The following is an 18940-nucleotide window of genomic DNA, read 5'->3' as shown; positions in this document are numbered from 1 at the left end:
CACACACACACAATCTCACACACACACACACACACACAGAATCTCACATACTCACACACACACACACACACACACTGGCTGAAGGGACGCAAAGTTAGCTTACAGTGCTGAAACACCAGGGAACACACACACACAATCTCACACACACACACACACACACATACACACACACACAATATCACATACTGACACACACACACACACACACAATCTCACATACTCACACACACAATCACATACACACAATCTCACATACTCAAACACACATACACAATCTCACATACTCACACACACACACACACACAATCTCACATACTCACACACACACACACACAATCTCAGATACTCACACACACACACACACACAATCTCACATACTCACACATACACACAATCTCACATACTCACACAAACACATACACACAATCTCACATTCTCACACACACACACACACACACAATCTCACATACTCACATACACACAATCTCACATACTCACACACACACACACACACACACACAGAATCTCACATACTCACACACACACACACACACTGGCTGAAGGGACGCAAAGTTAGCTTACAGTGCTGAAACACCAGGGAACACACACACACACAATCTCACACACACACACACACACAGACACACACACACACACATACACACACACACAATATCACATACTCACACACACACACACACAATCTCACATACTCACACACACAAACACATACACACAATCTCACATACTCACACACACAATCTCACATACTCACACACACACACACACAATCTCACATACTCACACACACACACACACACAATCTCACATACTCACACACACACACACACACAATCTCACATACTCACACACACACACACACAATCTCACATACTCACACACACACACACACACAATCTCACATACTCACACACACACACACACAATCTCACATACTCACACATACACACAATCTCACATACTCACACAAACACATACACACAAAATCACATTATCTCACACACACACACACACACATTTACATTTACATTTACGTCATTTAGCAGACGCTCTTATCCAGAGCGACTTACAAATAGGTGCATTCACCTTATAGCCAGTGGGATAACCACTTTACAATGTATATATATTTTTTTTTGGGGGGGTGGAGTAAAGGGGGGGGGGTAGAAGGATTACTTTATCCTATCCCAGGTATTCCTTAAAGAGGTGGGGTTTCAAATGTCTCCGGAAGGTGGTGAGTGACTCCGCTGTCCTGGCGTCGTGAGGGAGCTTGTTCCACCATTGGGGTGCCAGAGCAGCGAACAGTTTTGACTGGGCTGAGCGGGAACTATGCTTCCGCAGAGGTAGGGGAGCCAGCAGGCCAGAGGTGGATGAACGCAGTGCCCTCGTTTGGGTGTAGGGACTGATCAGAGCCTGAAGGTACGGAGGTGCCGTTCCCCTCACAGCTCCGTAGGCAAGCACCATGGTCTTGTAGCAGATGCGAGCTTCAACTGGAAGCCAGTGGAGTGTGCGGAGGAGCGGGGTGACGTGAGAGAATTTGGGAAGGTTGAACACCAGACGGGCTGTGGCATTCTGGATGAGTTGTAGGGGTTTAATGGCACAGGCAGGGAGCCCAGCCAACAGCGAGTTGCAGTAATCCAGACGGGAGATGACAAGTGCCTGGATTAGGACCTGTGCCGCTTCCTGTGTAAGGCAGGGTCGTACTCTCCGAATGTTGTAGAGCATGAACCTACAGGATCGGGTCACCGCCTTGATGTTAGCGGAGAACGACAGGGTGTTGTCCAGGGTCACGCCAAGGCTCTTCGCACTCTGGGAGGAGGACACAATGGAGTTGTCAACCGTGATGGCGAGATCATGGAACGGGCAGTCCTTCCCCGGGAGGAAGAGCAGCTCCGTCTTGCCGAGGTTCAGCTTGAGGTGGTGATCCGTCATCCATACTGATATGTCTGCCAGACATGCAGAGATGCGATTCGCCACCTGGTTATCAGAAGGGGGAAAGGAGAAGATTAGTTGTGTGTCGTCAGCGTAGCAATGATAGGAGAGGCCATGTGAGGATATGACAGAGCCAAGTGACTTGGTGTATAGCGAGAATAGGAGAGGGCCTAGAACTGAGCCCTGGGGGACACCAGTGGTGAGAGCACGTGGTGCGGAGACAGCTTCTCGCCACGCCACTTGGTAGGAGCGACCGGTCAGGTAGGATGCAATCCAAGAGTGAGCCGCGCCGGAGATGCCCAGCTCGGAGAGGGTGGAGAGGAGGATCTGATGGTTCACAGTATCAAAGGCAACAGACAGGTCTAGAAGGACAAGGGCAGAGGAGAGAGAGATAGCTTTAGCAGTGCGGAGAGCCTCTGTGACACAGAGAAGAGCAGTCTCAGTTGAATGACCAGTCTTGAAACCTGACTGGTTTGGATCAAGAAGGTCATTCTGAGAGAGATAGCAAGAGAGTTGGCTAAAGACGGCACGCTCAATAGTTTTGGAGAGAAAATAAAGAAGGGATACTGGTCTGTAGTTGTTGACATCAGAGGGATCGAGTGTTGGTTTTTTGAGAAGGGGTGCAACTCTCGCTCTCTTGAAGACGGAAGGGACATAGCCAGCGATCAAGGATGAGTTGATCAGCGAGGTGAGGTAAGGGAGAAGGTCACCGGAGATGGTCTGGAGAAGAGAGGAGGGGATAGGGTCAAGCGGGCAGGTTGTTGGGCGGCCTGCCGTCACAAGTCGCAAGATTTTATCTGGAGAGAGAGGTGAGAAAGAAGTCAAAGCATAGGGTAGGGCAGTGTGAGCAGGACCAGCAGTGTCATTTGACTTAACAAACGAGGATCGGATGTCATCAACCTTCTTTTCAAAATGGTTGACGAAGTCATCCACAGAGAGGGAGGAGGGTGGGTGGGGGATTCAGCAGGGAGGATAATGTGGCAAAGAGCTTCCTAGGGTTAGAGGCGGATGCTTGGAATTTAGAGTGGTAGAAAGTGGCCTTAGCAGCAGAAACAGATGAAGAAAATGTAGAGAGGAGGGAGTGAAAAGATGCCAGGTCTGCAGGGAGTCTAGTTTTCTTCCATTTCCGCTCAGCTGCCCGGAGCTCTGTTCTGTGAGCTCGCAATGAGTCATCTAGCCACGGAGCTGGAGGGGAGGACCGGGCCGGCCGGGAGGATAGGGGACATAGAGAGTCAAAGGATGCAGAAAGGGAGGAGAGGAGGTTTGAGGAGGCAGAATCAGGAGATTGGAGGGAGAAGGATTGAGCAGAGGGAAGAGATGATAGGATGGAAGAGGAGAGAGTAGCGGGAGAGAGAGAGCGAAGGTTGCGACGGCGCATTACCATCTGTGTAGGGGCAGAGTGAGTAGTGTTGGAGGAGAGGGAGAGAGAAAAGGATACAAAGTAGTGGTCGGAGACTTGGAGGGGAGTTGCAGTGAGATTAGTAGAAGAACAGCATCTAGTAAAGATGAGGTCAAGCGTATTGCCTGCCTTGTGAGTAGGGGGACGGTGAGAGGGTGAGGTCAAAAGAGGAGAGGAGTGGAAAGAAGGAGGCAGAGAGAAATGAGTCAAATGTAGACGTAGGGAGGTTGAAATCCCCCAGAACTGTGAGGGGTGAGCCATCCTCAGGAAAGGAACTTATCAAGGCGTCAAGCTCATTGATGAACTCTACAAGGGAACCTGGAGGGCGATAGATGACAAGGATATTAAGCTTAAATGGGCTAGTGACTGTGACAGCATGGAATTCAAATGAGGAGATAGACAGATGGGTCAGGGGAAAAATTGAGAATGTCCACTTGGGAGAGATGAGGATTCCTGTGCCACCACCCCGCTGACCAGATGCTCTCGGGGTATGCGAGAACACATGGTCAGACGAGGAGAGAGCAGCAGGAGTAGCAGTGTTTTCAGTGGTAATCCATGTTTCCGTCAGCGCCAACAAGTCGAGGGACTGGAGGGTAGCATAGGCTGGGATGAAGTCTGCCTTGTTGGCAGCAGAACGGCAGTTCCAGAGGCTGCCTGAGACCTGGAACTCCACGTGAGTCGTGCGTGCAGGGACCACCAGGTTAGAGAGGCAGCAGCCACGCGGTGTGAGGCGTTTGTGTAGCCTGTGCGGAGAGGAGAGAACAGGGATAGGCAGAGGCATAGTTGACAGGCTGCAGCAGATGGCTACAATAATGCAGAGGAGATCGGAATAAAATGAACTAAACATCTGGGAAAGGAGAGAGCGGGGCCTCCCTCACCACAACTCCCAAATATAACTCTCCCAACTTCCACCTCAGAAACTATAATTGTTGTAAACTACAGTGGTTCAATGTTTTCTAGGAATAGACTAACCTAGTTTATTCAGCTAGCTAACTAGGTGCAGTATTATTCCGTGAAAAACGTCCGGGCACCTCGTCATAAGACGCCACAGCCAGCTAGCATGCCGGTCTCCAAAAGCAGGGTTTAGCGACAATACTCAGCCACAACAACCACCAGTGTATCAACATGCAAGCAGATCGTTCGTGTCCGTGTCTAACGTTGTGGGTTAGTCCCGACAGCTTGAGCGAGTCCGTCGTCAACTTATTCAGCCAGTTAGTTAGCTAGAATAGTTAGCAAACTAGCTAGCCATTGCTTTCAGACAAAGAAGAACCCCTCCTTTCACAGCACGAACACACAGAGAGTGCCAAACTAACGTTAACTAGTCACCCATGTCCCGAATTCCTTGAGCGACTCGGGCTATCAATATGTAAAAAACAAAACACAAGTGTAGGTTATGACTTACCCCTAGCAGCTACTGTTAGCTAGCCAAGTGCAAAGCTAACCACTGAATTGACTCAGCCAGTTCGCGTCTGTTCGCTCGGTCGTTCCAGCTATTGTTTACAAGTAGCTACCCAGGTTGCAACAAGCTTGCTAATTTTCAAGCACAGTAGCCACTTGCTACCTAACGTTAACGGTTCAGACAATGAGGTTAGAAAACAGCTAAATGGTAGGCAATTATTGTATGTAATCATTGTAGGCAGCCAGCTGGCGTAATTACAGGCACTCTCAGGCGTGAAACAACTATACCGTTGCTAATAGCTACTCGCCAGCTAGTCCAGGTGGTGAGTTAGCTAGCTAGCTAGCTTCGTGCTACACCCGGCACCGCCGAATACAATACTAACCTACAATAATTACATACAATAACTACCTACAGCAACCCACGATACCTACCTACAATACCTAACTACAATCTAAATACATAGTTTAAGCCTTACTCGACAAAGCCCAAGCTATGTATAAAGCCAAACTTACCCGATGCCAAGCTTACCCGCTCCACTACAGCCCCGTCTCACACACAATCTCACATACTCACACACACGCACATTTTCACACACTCACACACACACACACAATCTCACATACTCACACAAACACACACACACACACACACACACTGGCTGAAGGGACGCAAAGTTAGCTTACAGTACTGAAACACCAGGGAACACACACACACAATCTCACATACTCACACACACACACACACACACACACACACAATCTCACATACTCTCTCACACACACACACACAATCTCACATACTCACACACACACACAATCTCACATTCTCACTCACACACACACACAATCTCACATACTCACACACACACACAATCTCACATACTCACTCACACACACACATACCCACACACAGGCATACACTCCCTCTCTATACTGTATATGCTTAGTAACTTCCTCATATACATATTCATACATAAAGTACCGTCTTTCACGTACATATACGCTCACAGACTCAGATCGTAAGCAGCAGCAGACTGTTAAAACTCCAAATCAAGTGCTGTCACTGAACGGCAAACATACACAAACACACACACACAAGCATGCAAACAAGCCGGGCTAATGATCTGCTGACTGAACCAGTTTGGTTTGGCAGGACCAGAGAGGAAAAAGCATCAAGAATGACACGTAAATACAACTCTCGCACGACATCATCAAAGAGCGCCAGAGGTTACCCACAACATGTTCTCTGGGCACTTCACACAAAGAGAGCGCTATGCACCCATCACCACTGCAACCACGGCAGCATGTCACCATGACAACTGTGACAATAGTGACAAGTCCAAGTCCTACCATCATGTCCCTGTGATGATCAATGTACCCGTTAGGAGTGTCTGCTGTCCCCTCTGGGCCAACATCGTCACAGACACGGCAGCCATCTTAGAGCCAATGTCTCACCGGTGGAGAAAAACATTCCATCCTCGTAGCTGCTAGTGTTCGGGTTCGGCTGTAATCTGATCAAAGACAATAGATTCCTTCTGAGAACAGCGTGTACCTTCCTGTGAAACCCATTTACTTTTCTCAAATGTTGTATTTATTTAGTCGTTGCGCAAATCGGCTCCAATTACGCAAATGAGGCGACAGCCCATGATGCCTGTCGTACGTCATTATGCTCATTAGTGGTCATGGTTGGTGTTCCCACCTGGCACGCCACGGGTTGCTCTTGGACCGCCCGTGAGGAGAGAGGCTGGAAAGTAGAGAAGGAACTCAGAAATGTTTATGTAATGTTGGTTTAAACTTCAATTTAACTTTCCGTCTTGCTCGGGTCTCAGCAGATTTTGAACCGTTGCACCTGCAAGGCTAAGAATCTTTTTTAATGATTGAGGCTACTTTGATTGAGGCTACTTGGCCCATAAGCTTGCAATCATCATTATTGCTGCTTTTTCAATATGGAAACTACGTGTTAATCTAGGGTCTACATCGTTGTTTCAACTTTTAAAGAAATGTCTATGATTTTATATTAAGTACCTATGATTGAGGTCCACCAGCTGTTTTTCTTACTCAAGTTTGAGTTACCTAACTGTATTTCAGCAGTGGTGCTTTCATTGGGATTGATTAACAGCCCAGGTTTTCCGAGCCTTGACCTGTAAAAACACAAACAAATCCCCTTCATCTGTCTGAAGAATATGCAGGCTCATTGGGAGAGTTTAGAGCTCTCTACTGTACTTAACACCCAAACCCACATCACTCAGAGGTAAAAACACATTGAAACCCACATCACTCAGAGGTAAAAACACATTGAAACCCACATCACTCAGAGGTAAAAACACATTGAAACCCACATCACTCAGAGGTAAAAACACATTGAAACCCACATCACTCAGAGGTAAAAACACATTGAAACCCACATCACTCAGAGGTAAAAACACATTGAAACCCACATCACTCAGAGGTAAAAACACATTGAAACCCACTTCACTCAGAGGTAAAAACACATTGAAACCCACTTCACTCAGAGGTATGAACACATTGAAACCCACATCACTCAGAGGTAAAAACACATTAAAACCCACATCACTCAGCAGTAAAAACACATTGAAACCCACATCACTCAATCAAATAAACAACACAACCGGTGTGTGGGTGTGAGGCAGTGAGGAAGCACTTATCTGTGCTCCTGGCTGGCTGGCTGGCTGGCTGGCTGGCAGGTTGGCTGGCTGGCTGGCAGGTTGGCTGGCTGGCTGGTAGGTTGGCTGGCTGGCAGGTTGGCTGGCTGGCCTCATCCCTCCTCCTCCCTCCCTCCTCCTCCCTACTCCCTCCTCTCTCCTCCCTCCCTCCTCCTCCCTTCTCTCTGTCCTCTCCCTCCTCCCTCCCTCCTCCTCCCTCTTCCCTCCCTCCCTCCTCCCTCCCTCCTCCTCCCTCCTCCCTCCTCTATCCTCCCTCCCTCCTCCTCCCTTCACTCTGTCCTCTTCCTCCTCCCTCCCCCTCCCTCCTCTCTGTCCTCTCCCTCCTCCCTCCTCCTTCCTCCATCACAAACCCTCTGGGTGCAGCTGTCAGGGGTTACATAACAAGTACAAGAGCCGAGGAGGAGAGACTGTGGTAGAGGAGAGAGGGAGAGGAGAGACTGTGGCATGTGTGTGTGTGTGTGTGTGTGTCAGAGTCAGAAAGAGACCGATAGAGGAGGAAAAGAGAGAGAAAAGTGATGTTGGCTGAGTTAATGTGTGGCTGTATTTCTGTGTGTTGCAGAGTCACTGAGCTGATGGGCTACAGTCCTGAAGACCTGCTGGGCTGCTCTGTCTATGAGTTCTACCACGCCCTCGACTCTAACAGTGTCACCAAGAGCCACCAGAACCGTGAGTGTCTACACTAAAACTGACTACACTGTAACCCAGGGCTGACAAATGTTCCTCTTGCCTGAAAGCCTGCCAACAGATAGAATGATTGTTAAGTGGTGGGGAATGTCTCAACCATCTGTTGATGACCTTATATCTCTTCTTCTCTCCCTGGTAAAGCTCTGTATGAACCTCCGCTAGCTACACACACATTTACACACACATATGGACACACAAACACGCACAAGCACACACACATTTCCATAACCAAAAATATTGTATTTTCAACTCTTTGTAGCTGGTGTACAAAACAGAAAGTTAAAGACGCAAAAACAAAACTTAAGAATGGGAAGCATAGAAATAGTGCACATAGAACAGATCTACCGCTTCTTAGATTTGCTTTCAATGAGAGAGACAGATCTACAGTATAACTCACATTTCTATGTGAATTTGGTCAGGTCGCCGAAAAAGTTACATATTGCAGCTTTAATTCACTTCTACTTGTCAATTAAGCATTATAGCACTTTTTTATTTTTTTATTCCAATTAAAATAGGAAAATGGAACCAACTGAAGATTGGAACATTTATTATTACTCCTGTCTGTCACATGAACGTATGTTAGCTTTTTCAAAAGCTTTAAACTGCCAGTGATGATGTTCAAAGTAGTTCAACCAGTGATCATGTTCAAGTAGACCGGACTACATCTGAACCAATCATAGAAGTCTATGTTTCACAAGTTTTAGAGTTTAGTTCAGTTCAGTAGAGTAGAGTACAACAGGGTACAATACAATAGAGAACATGATACTTTACTGAACTATACTCTACTGTACTGTACTGTATTCTGCTGTGTTCTACTGTACTTTGGTCGAGGCTGCCTCCCCTCCTTGTTCGGGCAGGTTTCGGCGTTCGTCGTCACCGGCTTACTAGCTACTGCCGATCCCATTCTCATCACTCCACTTGTCATGTCTTGTCTTGTCAATCACACACACCTGGTGATCATTCCCCTAATTAGTATGTGTATAAGTGTTCCCTCTGTTCCCCTTGTCTTTGTGGGTGATTGTTTCATTGTGAGAGCTAGTAGCTCGGTTGAGCTACTCTCCATTTGTTATTGCCAAGGTGGAATATTTCCCTTGTGATAGTTTCGTATTGACGCTGGGTGCGTTTTATTTATGTAAACTGAATAATTTACCTCCTGCGCCTGACTCCTTCATTCACACCTCATCACAGAATCACTCACCCGCTGAATGGAGTCAGCAGGAGAAGACTGCATGCCTGGAGTTGTGGCAAGGGTCCAGGAGCATTCCACGATGCTGGCCAGATTGGGGGAAGCGATGGATCGGGTTCTTCAGGTAGTACATCGCCTGGAGAGGAGAGGACCCAATCTATCGAGACCAGCTGGTCAACCGGATCCAGCCACCTACACCCCAGCCCCTGGAGGAATCCAGATATCCCGGCCACCGGCGTTTGATGGAACGGCAGCGTGATGTAAGGGATTTCTGCTCCAACTAGAGTTGTATTTCTCCAGCATCAGGCCGGCGACACTGGAGCGGGAGAAGGTATCCGTCCTCGTTTTCTGCCTTTGTGGGAGAGCCCTGGAGTGGGCCAACGCAGTGTGGAACGAGGGAGGTGCCGCGTTGGAGGACTACGGGGAGTTTGCTCGCCTCTTTCGGGCCGTTTTCGATCACCCGGTGGGCGAACGACTGGTCCATCTGAGGCAGGGGACGAGGACCGCACAGGACTACGCGCTGGAGTTCCGGACGCTGGCAGCGGGGTCCGGGTAGAAGGAGCGGGCCCTGAGCGACCATTTCCGGTGCCACCTAAGGGAGGACGTCCGACGGGAGCTAGCCTGCCGTGATGCCATGCTATCGTTCTCCCAACTGGTGGATATGGCCATCCGGCTGGACAATCTGCTAGCAGCCAGAGGACGTCCTGGTAGGGGTCTGCCCGTTCCCACTCCGGACGACTCTGACCCGGAGCAGATGGTGCTGGGGGGAGCCGCCGGTCGAGAGAGTGCAGGAGGACAGCGACAGTGCCACTCTATTGGCACGAAGGGACAATCCACCTCACATCGCAGTCAACGTTCCTTTGGGTCTGGAGGCGGTATGCAGGGTACTCACACATCACCCCAGGTAACGAACACCCAAAATTGTTCAGAGCCCTTTGCGGCGCACTATACCTTATCTATCTCCTTTCCCGATCACCTGGTAGTTTCCCAGTGTAAGGCGCTAGTCGATTCAGGCGCAGCTGGGAACTTTATGGACATGGCATTTGCACACCGTCAAGGCATTTCATTGGTTCCCCTATCCATTCCACTCCCCATCAGAGCACTTGATAGTCGACCATTAGGGTCCGGGTTGGTTAAGGAGATTACTGTACCAGTCACCATGATTACACAGGAGACGCATGTTGAGCAGATCACTTTTTTGATTATTGAGTCTCCTGCTTACCCTGTAGTCTTAGGTATTCCGTGGTTAGCCCTTCACAACCCCACTTTTTCATGGCCGCAGAGGGTTCTTACGGGGTGGTCGCGTGGGTGTCCGGGTAGGTGTCTAGGTGTTTCCGTTGGTGCGACCACGGTGGAATGTCCAGACAGTACCCCCACCGTGCACATTCCCCCCGAATACCATGATCTGGCGCTCGCATTTTCCAAGACGCAAGCGACTAAATTAACACCTCATCGAGAGGGGGATTGCGTGATAAACTTTCGGGGAGACGCTGTACCTCCCAGGAGTCATGTGTATCCCCTGTCGCAGGCTGAAACGGAGGCTATGGAAACATACGTCACCGAGTCCCTGCGCCAGGGGTATATACGTCCCTCCACTTCACCTGCTTCCTCAAGTTTCTGCTTTGTGAAGAAGAAAGATGGCGGTTTACGCCCGTGCATTGATTATCGACCACTGAATAAGGTGACTGTACGATTTAGTTATCCTCTTCCCCTCATTCCTTCAGTGATTGAGTCAATGCATTGGGCCCGTTTTTTCACCAAATTAGACCTCAGGAGTGCCTACAACCTGGTGCGTATTCGGGAAGGGGATGAGTGGAAAACCACATTGAGCACAACCTCGGGGCATTATCAATACCTGATGATGCCCTACGGTTTGATGAATGCTTCATCTGTTTTCCAGTCCTTTGTGAACGAGGTGTTTCGGGACATGCTTGGTCGCGGTGTGGTGGTCTACATCGATGACATCCTGGTGTATTCCGCTACGTACGCCGAGCATGTGTCCCTGGTTCGCAAGGTACTGGTCCGACTGCTGGAGAATGATCTTCATGCCAAGGCAGAGAAGTGCGAGTTTTTCCAGCAGTCAATCTTCTTCCTCGGATACCGCATTACTACCACAGGTGTGGAGATGGAGGGAGATCGCATTTCAGCCGTGCGTAATTGGCCGACTCCAACCACGGTGAAGGAGGTGCAGCGCTTCCTTGGCTTTGCCAACTACTCTCAGAGGTTTATTCGGGGCTTTGGCAAGGTCGCAGTTCCCATTACCTCCTTGTTGAAGGGTGGGCCGTCCCGGCTCCGCTGGTCTGCTGAGGCTGATTTGACCTTCAATAGATTGCGGGGTCTGTTCAATTCAGCCCCGGTACTGGCTCACTCCGATTCATCACTACCGTTCGTAGTGGAGGTGGATGCGTCCAAGGTAGGGAGAGGCGCTGTCTTATCCCAACACTCAGGCACGCCACCCAAGCCCCGCCCCTGTGCATTCTTTTCGAAGAAACTCAGCTCGGCGGAGCAGAACTACAGCGTTGGTGATTGGGAGCTGCTGGCTGTTGTCCGAGCTTTGACGGTGTGGAGGCATTGGCTCGAAGGGGCGAAACACCCTTTCCTCATCTGGACAGACCACCGTAACCTGGAGTACATTCGGGCAGCGAGGAGGCTGAATCCTCGCCACACTCATACATTCCGGGTAGGAAGAACGTGAAGGCAGACGCACTGTCTCGGCTGTATGACACAGAGGAGAGACCCAGAGACAACACCCCCATACTCCCGACCTCATGCATTGTGGCGCCGGTAGTATGGGCGATGGACGCGGATATATTGCAGGCATTATGCACAGATCCATCTCCACCGCAGTGTCCAGCTGGGCTGCAGTACGTGCCTGTGCTTATCCGTGATCGTCTGATCTACTGGGCACACACGACACCCTCCTCTGGTCATCCAGGTATCGGTCGTACAATGCTCTGCCTGACCGAGAAGTACTGGTGGCCTACCTTGGCTAAGGACGTGAGAGTGTATGTTTCCTCATGCTCAGTGTGTGCCCAGAGTAAGGCACCTAGGCACCTCCCAGTGGGTAAGCTACAACCTTTACCAGTTCCACAACGACCATGGTCTCACCTTAGTATTGATTTTCTTACTGATCTTCCACTCTCCCAAGGTAACACCACTATCCTGGTCGTTGTGGATCGCTTTTCGAAGTCCTGCCGCCTCCTTCCTCTGCCCGGTCTCCCCACGGCCCTACAAACTGCGGAGGCTCTGTTTACTCACATCTTCCGGCACTACAGGGGTACCAGAGAATATAGTGTCCGACCGAGGTCCCCAGTTCACGACTAGAGTCTGGTAGGCGTTCATGGAATGTCTGGGGGTCTCGGTCAGCCTGACCTCTGGATTTCACCCCGAGAGTAATGGGCAGGTGGAAAGGTTGAATCAAGATGTGGGTAGGTTCCTGCGGACCTACTGTCAGGACCGGCCAGGGGAATGGTCGGTGTTCCTGCCATGGGCAGAATACGCTCAGAACTCTCTCCGCCACTTCTCCACTAACCTAACACCCTTCCAATTTGTTTTGGGTTACCAACCGGTCCTCGCACCGTGGCACCAGAGCCAGACCGAGGCTCATGCGGTGGATGACTGGTTTTGGCGAGCGGAGGAGACTTGGGACGCTGCCCACGTTCGCCTCCAGTGCGCTGTGCGTCGTCAGAAGGCGAACGCTGACCGCCACCACAGGGAGGCCCCGGTTTTCGTACCTGGGGATTGGGTCTGGCTCTCGACCCGGAATCTACCCCTCTGCCTGCCCTGCTGGAAGCTGAGCCCGCGGTTTGTGGGGCCGTTTAAAGTCCTGAGGAGGATAAACGAGGTTACATACAGGTTGTTACTCCCCCCTGATTACCGTATTAACCCCTCGTTTCATGTGTCTCTCCTCAGGCCAGTGGTAGCTGGTCCGCTCCAGGAGTCTGAGGTGCAGGAGGTTCCTCCATCTCCTCTGGACATCGAGGGGGCCCCGGCGTACTCGGTCCGTTACATATTGGATTCGAGGCGTCGGGTGGGGGGCCTTCAGTATCTCGTGGAGTGGGAGGGGTACGGTCCGGAGGAACGGTGCTGGGTCCTAAGGAGGGATTTCCACCGTCACCATCCAACTCGCCCTGCTCCGCGTCCTCCTGGCCGTCCCCGAGGCCGGGGTCGGCGCACTGCTGGAGCCGCGCGTCAAGGGGGGTACTGTCACGACATCCGCCGAGGCTAACTCCCCTCCTTGTTCAGGCAGGTTTCGGCGTTCGTCGTCACTGGCTTACTAGCTAATGCCGATCCCATTCTCATCACTCCACTTGTCATGTCTTGGCAATCACACACCTGGTGCTCATTCCCCTAATTAGTACGTGTATAAGTGTTCCCTCTGTTCCCCTTGTCTTTGTGAGTGATTGTTTCATTGTGAGAGTGAGTACAGTGGGGGAAAAAAGTATTTGATCCCCTGATGATTTTGTACGTTTGCCCACTGACAAAGAAATTATCAGTCTATAATTTTAATGGTACGTTTATTTGAACAGTGAGAGACAGAATAAGAATAAAAAAGTCCAGAAAAACGCATGTCAAAAATGTTATAAATTGATTTGCATTTTAATGAGGGAAATAAGTATTTGACCCCTCTGCAAAACATGACAGTACTTGGTGGCAAAACCCTTGTTGGCAATCACAGAGGTCAGACGTTTCTTGTAGTTGGCCACCAGGTTTGCACACATCTCAGGAGGGATTTTGTCCCACTCCTCTTTGCAGATCTTCTCCAAGTCATTAAGGTTTTGAGGCTGATGTTTGGCAACTCGAACCTTCAGCTCCCTCCACAGATTTCCAATGGGATTAAGGTCTGGAGACTGGCTAGGCCACTCCAGGACCTTAATGTGCTTCTTCTTGAGCCACTCCTTTGTTGCCTTGGCCGTGTGTTTTGGGTCATTGTCATGCTAGAATACCCATCCACGACCCATTTTCAATGCCCTGGCTGAGGGAAGGAGGTTCTCACCCAAGATTTGACGGTACATGGCCCCGTCCATCGTCCCTTTGATGCGGTGAAGTTGTCCTGTCCCCTTAGCAGAAAAACACAGCAAAATGTTTCCACCTCCATGTTTGACAGTGGGGATGGTGTTCTTGGGGTCTTTTTGCATTTTTCAGGATTTTTTTGTTGTTATTCTGTCTCTCACTGTTCAAATAAACCTACCATTAAAATTATAGACTGATCATTTCTTTGTCAGTGGGCAAACGTACAAAATCAGCAGGGGATCAAATACTTTTTTTCCCTCACTGTAGCTCGGTTGAGCTACGCTTCCATTTGTTATTGCCAAGGTGGAATATTTCCCTTGTGATAGTTTCGTTTTGACGCTGGGTGTGTTTTATTTATGTAAACGGAATAAACTCTGGACTTCGGTGTTTTACCTACTGCGCCTGACTCCTTTATTCATACCTCATCACAGACCTCCCATGGGAGGTTCCAGTCTGTATCTGCCCCTGTCTGTCGAGGACGGAACAGGAAGTGATGTCATAACCAAAAACTAAAATAATAGGGACAATAGCAAAGGTGTGGGGAGTGGGGGGGGGTAGGCCTTTAGCAAGCGGCATTACTGGAGAAAATCAATGGGGGGGACTCATGCTCTTCTGGACGAAGCCCCTAAATAAGATCTGGTGCAACCAATTACCTTCAGAAGTCACATAATTAGTTAAATTAAGTCAACCTGTGTGCAATCTAAGTGTCACATGATCTCAAATAAAATCTAATTTTATTGGCCACATGCGCCGAATACAACAGGTGCAGACATTACAGTGAAATGCTTACTTACAGCCCTTAACCAACAGTGCATTTATTTTTAATAAAAAAGTAAAATAAAACAACAACAAAAAAGTGTTGAGAAAAAAAGAGCAGAAGTAAAATAAAATAACAGTAGGGAGGCTATATATACAGGGGGGTACCGGTGCAGAGTCAATGTGTGGGGGCACCGGCTAGTTGAGGTAGTTGAAGTAATATGTACATGTGGGTAGAGTTAAAGTGACTATGCATAAATAATTAACAGAGTAGCAGCAGCGTAAAAAGATGGGGTGGGGGTGGGGGGGCAGTGCAAATAGTCCGGGTAGCCATGATTAGCTGTTCACAGGAGTCTTATGGCTTGGGGGTAGAAGCTGTTCAGAAGTCTTTTGGACCTAGACTGGCACTCCGGTACCGCTTGCCGTGCGGTAGCAGAGAGAACAGTCTATGACTAGGGTGGCTGGAGTCTTTGACAATTTTGAGGGCCTTCCTCTGACACCGCCTGGTATAGAGGTCCTGGATGGCAGGAAGCTTGGCCCCAGTGATGTACTGGGCCGTACGCACTACCCTCTGTAGTGCCTTGCGGTCGGAGGCCAAGCAGTTGCCATACCAGACGGGGTTACAACCAGTCAGGATGCTCTCAATGGTGCAGCTGTATAATTTTTTGAGGATCTGAGGACCCATGCCAAATGTTTTCAGTCTCCTGAGGGGGAATATATACACCTGTTCTGAAAGGCCCCAGAGTCTGCAACACCACTAAACAAAAAGACCAAAGATAACCCTGAAGGAGCTGCAAAGCTCCACAGCGGAGATTGGAGTATCTGTCCATAGGACCACTTTAAGCCGTACACTCCACAGAGCTGGGCTTTACGGAAGAGTGGCCAGAAAAAAGCCATTGCTTAAAGAAAAAAATAAGCAAACACATTTGGTGTTCGCCAAAAGGCATGTGGGAGACTCCCCATACATATAGAAGAAGGTACTCTGGTCAGATGAGACTAGAATTGAGCTTTTTGGCCATCAAGGAAAACGCTACGTCTGGCGCAAACCCAACACCTCTCATCACCCCGAGAACACCATGTTTTTCATCGGCAGGGACTGGGAAACTGGTCAGAATTGAAGGAATGATGGATGGCGCTAAATACAGGGAAATTCTTGAGGGAAACCTGTTTCAGTCTTCCAGAGATTTGAGACTGGGACGGAGGTTCACCTTCCAGCAGGACAATGACCCTAAACATACTGCTAAAGCAACACTTGAGTGGTTTAAGGGGAAACATTTAAATGTCTTGGAATGGCCTAGTCAAAGCCCAGACCTCAATCCAATTGAGAATCTTTGGTATGACCTAAAGATTGCTGTACACCAGCGGAACCCATTCAACTTGAAAGAGTTGGAGCAGTTTTGCCTTGAAGAATGGGCAAAAATCCTAGTGTCTAGATGTGCCAAGCTTATAGAGACATACCCCAAGAGACTTGCAGCTGTAATTGCTGCAAAAGGTGGCTCTAAAAAGTATTGACTTTGGGGGGGGTGAATTGTTATGCACGCTCAAGTTTTCTGTTTTTTTGTCTTATTTCTTGTTTGTTTCACAAAAAAAATTATTTGGCATTTTCAAAGTGGTAGGCATCTTGTGTAAATCAAATGATACAAACTTCCAAAAAATCCATTTTAATTCCAGGTTGTGAGGCAACACAATAGGAAAGATGCCAAGGGGGTGAATACTTTCGCAAGCCACTGTATATACTGAGATCATGTGACACTTTGATTGCACACAGGTGGACTTTTATTTAACTAATTATGTGACTTCTGAAGGTAATGATTGCACCAGATCTTATTTAGGGGCTTCATAGCAAAGGGGGTGAATACATATGCACGCACCACTTTTCCGTTATTTATTTCTTAGGATTTTTTAAAACAAGTTATTTTTTTAATTTCACTTCACCAATTTTGACTATTTTGTGAATGTCCATTACATTAAATCCAAATAAAAATCTATTTAAATTACAGGTTCTAATGCAACAAAATAGGAAAAACGCCAAGTGGGATGAATACTTTTAAAAGGTACAGTGGGGAGAACAAGTATTTGATACACTGCCGATTTTGCAGGTTTTCCTACTTACAAAGCATGTAGAGGTCTGTAATTTTTATCATAGGTACACTTCAACTGTGAGAGACGGAATCTAAAACAAAAATCCAGAAAATCACATTGTATGATTTTTAAGTATTTAATTTGCATTTTATTGCATGACATAAGTATTTGATCACCTACCAACAAGTAAGAATTCCGGCTCTCACAGACCTGTTAGTTTTTCTTTAAGAAGCCCTCCTGTTCTCCACTCATTACCTGTATTAACTGCACCTGTTTGAACTCGTTACCTTTATAAAAGACACCTGTCCACACACTCAATCAAACAGACTCCAACCTCTCCACAATGGCCAAGACCAGAGAGCTGTGTAAGGACATCAGGGATAAAATTGTAGACCTGCACAAGGCTGGGATGGGCTACAGGACAATAGGCAAGCAGCTTGATGAGAAGGCAACAACTGTTGGCGCAATTATTAGAAAATGGAAGAAGTTCAAGATGACGGTCAATCACCCTCGGTCTGGGGCTCCATGCAAGATCTCACCTCGTGGGGCATCAATGATCATGAGGAAGGTGAGGGATCAGCCCAGAATTACACGGCAGTACCTGGTCAATGACCTGAAGAGAGCTGGGACCACAGTCTCAAAGAAAACCATTAGTAACACACTACGCCGTCATGGATTAAAATCCTGCAGCGCACGCAAGGTCCCCCTGCTCAAGCCAGCGCATGTCCAGGCCCGTCTGAAGTTTGCCAATGACCATCTGGATGATCCAGAGGAGGAATGGGAGAAGGTCATGTGGTCTGATGAGACAAAAATAGAGCTTTTAGGTCTAAACTCCACTCGCCGTGTTTGGAGGAAGAAGAAGGATGAGTACAACCCCAAGAACACCATCCTAACCGTGAAGCATGGAGGTCGAAACATAATTCTTTGGGGATGCTTTTCTGCAAAGGGGACAGGACGACTGCACCATATTTAGGGGAGGATGGATGGGGCCATGTATCGCGAGATCTTGGCCAACAACCTCCTTCCCTCAGTAAGAGCATTGAAGATGGGTCGTGGCTGGGTCTTCCAGCATGACAACGACCCGAAACACACAGCCAGGGCAACTAAGGAGTGGCTCCATAAGAAGCATCTCAAGGTCCTGGAGTGGCCTAGCCCGTCTCCAGACCTGAACCCAATAGAACATCTTTGGAGGGAGCTGAAGGTCCGTACTGCCCAGCGACAGCCCCGAAACCTGAAGGATCTGGAGAAGGTCTGTATGGAGGAGTGGGCCAAAATCCCTGCTGCAGTGTGTGCAAACCTGGTCAAGACCTACAGGAAACGTATGATCTCTGTAATTGCAAACAAAGGTTTCTGTACCAAATATTAAGTTCTGCTTTTCTGATGTATCAAATACTTATGTCATGCAATAAAATGCAAATTAATTACTTAAAAATCATACAATGTGATTTTCTGGATTTTTGTTTTAGATTCCGTCTCTCACAGTTGAAGTGTACCTATGATAAAAAATGACAGACCTCTACATGCTTTGTAAGTAGGAAAACCTGCAAAATCGGCAGTGTATCAAATACTTGTTCTCCCCACTGTACATTTTAGCAGACGCTCTTACCCAAAGAGACTTACAGTTAGTGAGAGCATACATTTTTTTCATACTGGCCCCCCGTGGGAAACGAACCCACAACCCTGGCATTGCAAGCACCATGCTCTACCAACTGAGCTACACGAGGTACTGTATGTTTATCCCTGTTTCGTTCCATTTGATTCTGTGTAGCCCTTTCCTGCAGTCAAATG

At 48.4% G+C, this 18940-nt stretch overlaps 1 protein-coding gene across 2 annotated transcripts in view; it reads left to right on the top strand.

The window, feature by feature from the left end:
- The window catches only part of LOC121578272 (endothelial PAS domain-containing protein 1), a 130651-nt gene that overhangs the window by 72667 nt on the left and 39044 nt on the right, over nucleotides 1-18940 (top strand). For both annotated transcript variants that reach the window (XM_041892530.2, XM_041892521.2), the window contains exon 7: nucleotides 7991-8097. In XM_041892530.2, the coding sequence (XP_041748464.1) occupies nucleotides 7991-8097 (107 nt within the window). The remainder of the gene's footprint in view (nucleotides 1-7990; nucleotides 8098-18940) is intronic.

The sequence above is a fragment of the Coregonus clupeaformis genome, chromosome 1 (assembly GCF_020615455.1).
Source record: "Coregonus clupeaformis isolate EN_2021a chromosome 1, ASM2061545v1, whole genome shotgun sequence".
NCBI classification, from domain to species: Eukaryota; Metazoa; Chordata; class Actinopteri; order Salmoniformes; family Salmonidae; genus Coregonus; species Coregonus clupeaformis.
The sequence above is the reverse complement of the archived record's forward strand: the minus strand, read 5'-3'. Positions and strand labels throughout refer to the sequence as shown.